Below are 7504 nucleotides of genomic sequence, written 5' to 3'. Positions count from 1 at the left end.
GAGAAAAAAAAAATTATATGTATTTTCTACATATTAGTAGACTCTAAAATTGATAGATTGAAGGCCCAAACTAGACTACTTTTGAAAGACGCCCTACCACACCCACTTTGCTTTGGTCGGGCAAATCCTGGCACCACCCCTGTATTCAACGTGATGAATAATGTCCAACACCAAACTGGTACAGACATCCTGATGCACATACACAACCTTGTACTAAATTATAACAACTAGAGCTGGGTACTCACTGTACGCGATGACGCACGTGCAACAGATCTTTTTTAATGACAATCCATTCAGACTGCTACCGACAATCAGCAGAGGGTGTCGCATTCTCTAGTGCTCAAGGGGAGCGGAGTTGGGTTTGTTGCACGACGCAGTGAGTGCCCAGCTTACACATTACAATTACTCCGTCTTTCCCAAAGCCTTCAATCGCTCTAGAAGTGGAGGGTGCGAGTAATGCCAGGAAGAATAGAGCCAGTCATCCACAGGGAAGCCTAGGTTGTCCACATGCAGTTTCACCAGAGCAGACTTTAGAAACTCTGCCCTCTTCAGCGACTTTGCGAAATTGTCTGCTTGGAATTCAAAATGTCTGCTAAGCTTTGTCATGCAGAAACCCAGCAACTAAAAAATTTAAACAAGATCGTGTTAGCAAATTTCAGATCATTCCTGTAATTTTACAATATCTAAACTGGTTAGAATTTTATAAACCAGTTTATAATAATAATAACCAATAATAATGGCTTAATTTGTTTTTAATTAATTTGTAAGATATTCTAGGGTTATGGCTACAACCACTTGGCTTGTAAAATTAGTAACCACTCAAAAATTCATGGTGCAGAACCGAAATTAAGCTTAAAAGGGTTTGCATGGACAATGCAAACTTCCTTTCTATGACAGGTTTCAACAACTTGTAACTGGTTTTACCTATCTACTTCGGGTTTAAGTGCTCATAACCAAATTAACCTACCTCATTGTAAGGGTGAAAGATGAACTGAAAAATAATCAACAATCCGATAATGGTTGGGCTGATGTTGTAGAATCCAAAAGCATCATACAAAATCTGCATGTCCATCAGAAGACCAAATATAAAGAAGCAAAGGAATGTATTCACCTGTGATGCAAATTAGAAACAAAATCACATGTGGTAACTCACTTGTGGCAAAAAAATTTATAGAAAATTACACCTTTCCAGAGTCAATATCCGTAACATGATACATGTCCATGCCACTTGCTGAATGTGCTTTATCAATCATACAAATGGCTTAGTCTATGTTCATACGAGATGTAAGGTACCCCAAAATGATACTGTAAACTGATTGATCAAAAGTTACGGAATGTCACAGGTAAGAGGTCATGTCAATTGTAGGATCACATTGAGTGGTTCAGGCCTGGCATGTCAACTGGCCGGGTCACAGGAGTGTTTGTAGTTAAATACACAGCATTTGCCAGGTCAGTCCATTTGTAAAATATGACCATGCACTACACAACTCGCCACTAATGCAAGACGCAGCATTTGCCAGGTCAGTCCATTTGTAAAATATGACCATGCACTACACAACTCGCCACTAATGCAAGTTACAAATGTGAACTTCACCAAAAACTTATAAAAACAGGGATTTTATCATCAATTTAACACTCACTTGACCAATGAAGAAATTTTTAAGATTATGACTAAGTTTCCAATGTCCAAGCTCATGGGCTAAAACAGCAAGGACTTCATCGTTGCTACATCCTTTACCGCGGGGTTTATCTTCACTCTTATCTTCAACTGTATCCTGAAAATACAACCAAAATCATGCATCATTATACAAATATCAAATTTCTTTGCATCATGTCTTTCTTTTTATTGTCCAATTTCCTTAGGTTGGACTGACACAACCAATTGGTGCCAGTACAGTTTGTCAATGGACCTTCAGTGTGTTCAATTTTTTCTTTGCCACTTTTTTGTTGATTGTTTAGATTTTTTATATGAATACTTTAAATTTAGTCCCAATTGCTTACCTCTTCCTCAATTAACTTCTTTTCCTCTTTTGTATTATCCTTTTCATCATTTCCCTCACCAGCATCCTGTTTATTCTCTTCACTACTTGGAACATAACCCTCCAGTAGAGTGTCAAAGAGTACTATACGTTTATTCTTGTAAAACCCATAAAAATATGCATTGCTGTGAGATGACCGCTTGGAACCTGTAGCAATTAATAATTGATAATAATAATGACATTAATAGCATAATAATTTTTTTTTTTAAATAATAGTAATAGTAGAGGAATAGAACATCTGTATAGTGCCATCTATTTTTCTTGTACGGATATAGGTTTTAATTAACTGATAACTTTATGTAACACATCTGATATCTTCATTCATATACATATCATATATTTAGTGGAAGCGGTTTGGCGCAGCAGGAACGGTTTGGTTTCCCAACCTCGAGGTCAGGGTTTCAATTCTTAGCTGTGCATTTTGCTTGTGTCCTTAAGCAACACTTTATCTGCATTGCTTCTCTCCACTCAGGAGTATAAATTGGTAGCTAGTGGGTTTGCCTGCTCCTGCACTGATTACCAGCAGCAACACTTAGCACCCAATGACCCGGGAAAAGAACTGCGCTTTATAACCGCAAGCAAGAGGCGAATTATAAATGGCCATTCCAGTACCAATACCAGATATCCGTATCTTACTCATAGAACTTATTCATAGCTTTTCAAACATTAGTTGAAGATATTCATCTCTATCTTTCCTACTTCATGCTCAAAATGGTGATGGCAATGTCATCTTAGGCTCTATAGATATAATCTAACAAATAACTACATCACCTTCGACCACATACAGCTTGTAGAGTGGGAAGCTAATGCTTTTAGCAAGCTCTTCAATCTTGGATCGTAATTCTCCTTCTGGTAGTGGCGTAAATTTATCAAACAACGGAGCGATGTAGTCAGCATACACAGTAATGAAAGCCTTTGAAATAGAATTAATGTAGATATAAATTATATTGAGGATGAAGGGTACTGTGTATTCATGTTGTTTTGTAGTGTTGGCTTCAGTGGAGGAAACATTTAAGGATCTGTATGTGTAACTGACATAACCTGTACCGATGCAGTATAGGCAGTTGGTTAAAAAATTCTTTGTTACCCTTAGTGACAGGTCACTATACCCTTCATCATATAGAGTGCTTAACTTTGATACTGGAAGACAATTCTATAGTCTTCCTTGCAATTCATGTACAGAGTTCTTTTTTTTTCTTTGGTTCTGTGTCCTTAAATGATAAAGAGGTATGTACAGTATTTCCCAAGGTCTTGTTTTGTTAATACAGTACTGTATTTTTACAAAAAATAGCCGAAAAATATTGCCTGAATTTTGTCATATTATGCATGCTGCCAACTACCATTTTTTTAGCTTTTGTAAATTTTTCTATACATTTGCTTTATTTTGTTCACCACCGTCAGTATTTCTTTATATTTGGGTGGATGGGTCTTTATTTTCCATTAAACTGTATTTGCACCTTGAGAATTATTGCTAGTTGTATCTTAAAAACACTTTGTGGATTATTGAAAAAAACTGTCACTATACTGTAGTTAGAATGTAATTATTTTTGCTTTATATTTATATTTTATACTCTGGAATAATACCCTGGATCTTCCAATAATATTAAAAGCCTTACCACTGCACCACCACTATCTTCATAGAAAATGTTTTTGTTTTCTTTTTAAACTTTTCTTAATTTGTTCTAACTTAGCATGCTTGCTTGTTTTACTTTACTCTAATTTACATACAAAGCCAGGTGCTCTTCTTTGTTAGCCATTTTTTGTTACATTAGCATTTCAAGAGTTCAGAAATTCACACAATTGAAAGCACACCTACTGTAAGTACTGTACTTTGCAGTTGAGTCATTTTTGCTAGCCAAGAATCAGGAAGCTTAACTTATAGTGAGTTAGTTTGAGTGTTTTTAGTTAGCTGTAATTATTTTACTGTAACTTTGCCTAGGTTTTAAGTTGTACATTTATTAATACAGTACTAGAACAATCAATGCCGCAATATCCTACCAGGTACACATATATACTCCTGGGTAGAAAGAAAGAAACATTGAGAAAGTGCCTTGCCCAAGGACATGAGCAACTTGCATAGTGAGAGTTTCGAAGCTCTGACCTCAAGGTTGAGAGTCAAAGCCACAACTGATGCACCAACCACTTCTACATCATAGTACTGTTATCTTGAGCTACTGGTAACTGAGATATCAAGTACTTGTAGCAAGAACCTGTTTGGTTTATTATTTTGAATGTAAATGCTCTCCGTTACTCTTGATTTTAATAGTTGAAAATGCCAATAAATAGGGAAATAGAATAATAAATTAACAGGTGAACTGTATTTGCACCTTGAGCATTATATTTTACATTCACCAACATAATTTTATTTTTATTTTCTATTCTGTCTGGATGGTTTTGGCAAACTATTTGCTAAATAAGAAAACAAAATTTTATTTTTATTCCGCCCTCCTCCGATAATCTTTAAAAAAATAAGTATGCAAAGCAAGGAATAAAAAAAAAGTCTCGCCTTATCATCATAATCATCACCACTACCGTAATTTCTTTGCTTACCAAAGTAAAGAAGAAGATGAATAGCCAAACATAGATGAAGAAGTACTCTCCTCCCCACTTGATGATATAGATCAGACAAGCCACAAGTGGTGCACTTATTGCCTGACTCACAACAAACTTCTTTATTTGATCCTTGGCATAAAATCCAGGTGTCTGGAAAAGAAAGTTTTTATAAGATTTTTATTTATTTATTCAGGTATAAAAGATGCACAACAAGCAGTCCGGAGGCTGAAAATGTTGAACTTACAAGATTTACACATTAATCAATTACAATTATTTGATAAAAACTACCTCCACTCCTATGTCTACATACATTTTTTCAAAGAAAGAATTATGTTATCACAATCTGCAGTGTTACCAACTTGTGTTTAAAAAAAAAATATTAAAATATTTAGAAATCACATTAAGAATTGTTTTCCACACAAATTGCTTGGAATTATCTTTTACCAACTTGTATTAAAAGAAAAATTATAAAAAGTTTTAAAATTACATAAAGGAGAGTTGTTTTAAGTGTGTTTTTCTGCACAAATCACTTGGAATTAATGACACAAAAAGGCATTTAAAACCTCTTGAGATTTTAAAGACCATTAAGGTACAAAAATATATTTATAATTTTTGCAAATTTGTACTGTTACCTGTTTGTTGAAGCCATGACGCTGCTCTATGACAAAGGTACTGTAGATTGACCAGGGGAGACCAGAGATTGAAGAGTAAATAGATGCCAGAAATAAGAACACCACAGACTGAGTAATCTTCACAGAATATGGAAAACATAAATTGTTATAATTATCTGTTTGACATCCAAAACAGGCAAAAAGAATACCCTGTAATGTAGTTGGATTTATATAGCACTTTATACCAAACTCTTAAAGCACTTGAGGTGTAGACTAGCTCGCACAGTGGCTTGTTTCTCTTCCAATAGTTTCTTTGTGTCTGAGCTACCCGATAAATTGGTACCAGCTACTCTATTGTATGGACCAATACACCAGGTATCCCCCTACTCGTCTCAAAAGTTGTACTGTACTGGGTTCTTTAAAGTGCACATGAACCAGATTGTGTACACTAAGCCTACAAATTGAAGTCTTAATCCGAGAAGACTGGCTTCAATACCAGAACCATAGGCCAGCATGCCGTTTTTATTTGAATTAATCATTATTGGAAAGCAGAGGGTTCATGAAAAAGATACAAACTAGTCTCGCCTAAGTAATATTCTGTGTACGTCTTGGATCTCTACAGCCTTATGAGGGCATATGTACTTTTCATAAGTTTTGTTGATGTTAACGACAGTAGCATAACGATTCTGCCAGCTTCCCAAATGATGCATGTTGCCCTCTGCAGGTAGACTTTTCTCATCATTGTCTATCACTTTCAAGAACATGACTCTAAGAATGTTTAAATAGTTTCTTACTTGGGACCTAAGAAGATATGTTATTTTGCATTGATTTTGCTTGGTGCCTCATCATAATTGTTTTTTTTAAACCTTTAGAAAGATAAAAATCTTTTAATGTGAGGAATGTAACATTAGTGATCGATGTAATCATAGAGAGAAAATGGAGATAAGTAGGCCAAGTAGCCAAAAGAAAGAAAAAGATAAAAAAAAAAGATGGACATATATTTAAAAACTGTGTGCCAAGAGATTGGGTCAGGAGGAGAGGTAAACAAAAAAGATAATGGATTGATTAAATCAGGGAGTTTACATGCCATACATCGGTAAGAAAAGAGTGGCTATTTGGTGAAGAGGCGTTCTTTCTACAATAGAACGAATAGATAGATTAAATCTTTTTGAAGTTTTTCCACACTTCTATCTGTTGTTGCAGTCACACTTGAGTGGTTTTACTTGCGCAAACTTACTTCATACTCTGGTGAAAACCCCAAACTAATGATGCAATCTCCAGACACTCTCCAAAGCCAAGGCATCCCACCAAGCAATAGAATCAACTGGTAAAAAGAAAATAGACTACCTTTATTCACATGAAATATGAATAATTATTGATATTTTTGAAAGAAACAAATAGATCTATTTTTTGCTATCTGATAAAAAAAAATCAGATTTTATGTTAATATTTTATATATTTTTTAGTTTTTTGTTCAAAGGGTTTTCATGCTTAAAGCTCCTGCTTGCTTTAGATACTTTTTTCATTTATCATTGCATATTTATTTCGCTAGTTAAGAATTTTGATAAATGGAAATAAGCAATTTTTTGAAATTGAAAATAGACCGAAGAGGAAAATGAATATGCTTTAGTTTAAGCTATTCCAAATGGATTGCAATGCTGGGAAGAAGCAAACAATTTAATTTTGACAGAATTAAGGTGGAAAAAATAGGACATGGCCTCACATAAGATGACACACAGAAAATATTTTAAAAGATCTGATTATTTGAAATACAGGCATATATAACAAGTTCCTAGCACAATGTTATAATAACAGGGGCATAGTGTATACTATTTCCAATATTTATTAATCAATCGATAGTAAGGCTATGAACTCACACTAGACTCAACTTGTGAGTAGATACCAGACCATATTCCAAAGTTGCTTTTGTCCAACTGGTAAAGACGAGCTTTTTCAAATGTTTCTGTTTTTAGAATGCCTTCAAGTGCTGCGGGAACTGTTGTTGCTGTTTTGTATACATTTATCTGTAAACCAAAAAAAATACTTATAATTCTGAATACTACATCTGTACAGACTATTGTAGCAAGGGCCCCTTGATAGCCTACTACACATATATGTATGTACTGTTATATCATGATTTGCTTATAAAAAGTAATGTATTTCTTCGGAGACCTCGTCTTGAGACTTGCTGTCAAAAATGCATAAGGGCATATTATATTGATCTCTGTTATTCGCCATGCATCAAGGACTAGTGCTGTCCACTGGACTACATACGCATGTGCATGAGTGTGAAGAATTAAA

The 7504-nt window shown here is 34.8% G+C and overlaps 1 protein-coding gene across 1 annotated transcript in view; it reads right to left on the bottom strand.

Moving 5' to 3' along the window:
- Positions 1-6: 6 nt before the first annotated feature.
- Positions 7-7504, bottom strand: part of LOC117117791 (CAAX prenyl protease 1 homolog) — an 8539-nt gene continuing 1041 nt past the window's right edge. Inside the window, exons 2-10 of the mRNA XM_033262253.1 lie at positions 7081-7227; positions 6441-6527; positions 5225-5341; positions 4590-4742; positions 2811-2952; positions 2002-2186; positions 1641-1775; positions 968-1111; positions 7-621 (exon numbers count right to left, since the gene is read on the bottom strand). Of these exons, the coding sequence (XP_033118144.1) occupies positions 403-621; positions 968-1111; positions 1641-1775; positions 2002-2186; positions 2811-2952; positions 4590-4742; positions 5225-5341; positions 6441-6527; positions 7081-7227 (1329 nt within the window). The 3' untranslated portion in view covers positions 7-402. The remainder of the gene's footprint in view (positions 622-967; positions 1112-1640; positions 1776-2001; positions 2187-2810; positions 2953-4589; positions 4743-5224; positions 5342-6440; positions 6528-7080; positions 7228-7504) is intronic.

This window comes from Anneissia japonica, unplaced genomic scaffold (assembly GCF_011630105.1).
Source record: "Anneissia japonica isolate Jap-2015-1 unplaced genomic scaffold, ASM1163010v1 scaffold234_len1672027_cov178, whole genome shotgun sequence".
NCBI lineage: Eukaryota > Metazoa > Echinodermata > Crinoidea > Comatulida > Comatulidae > Anneissia > Anneissia japonica.
The sequence above is the reverse complement of the archived record's forward strand: the minus strand, read 5'-3'. Positions and strand labels throughout refer to the sequence as shown.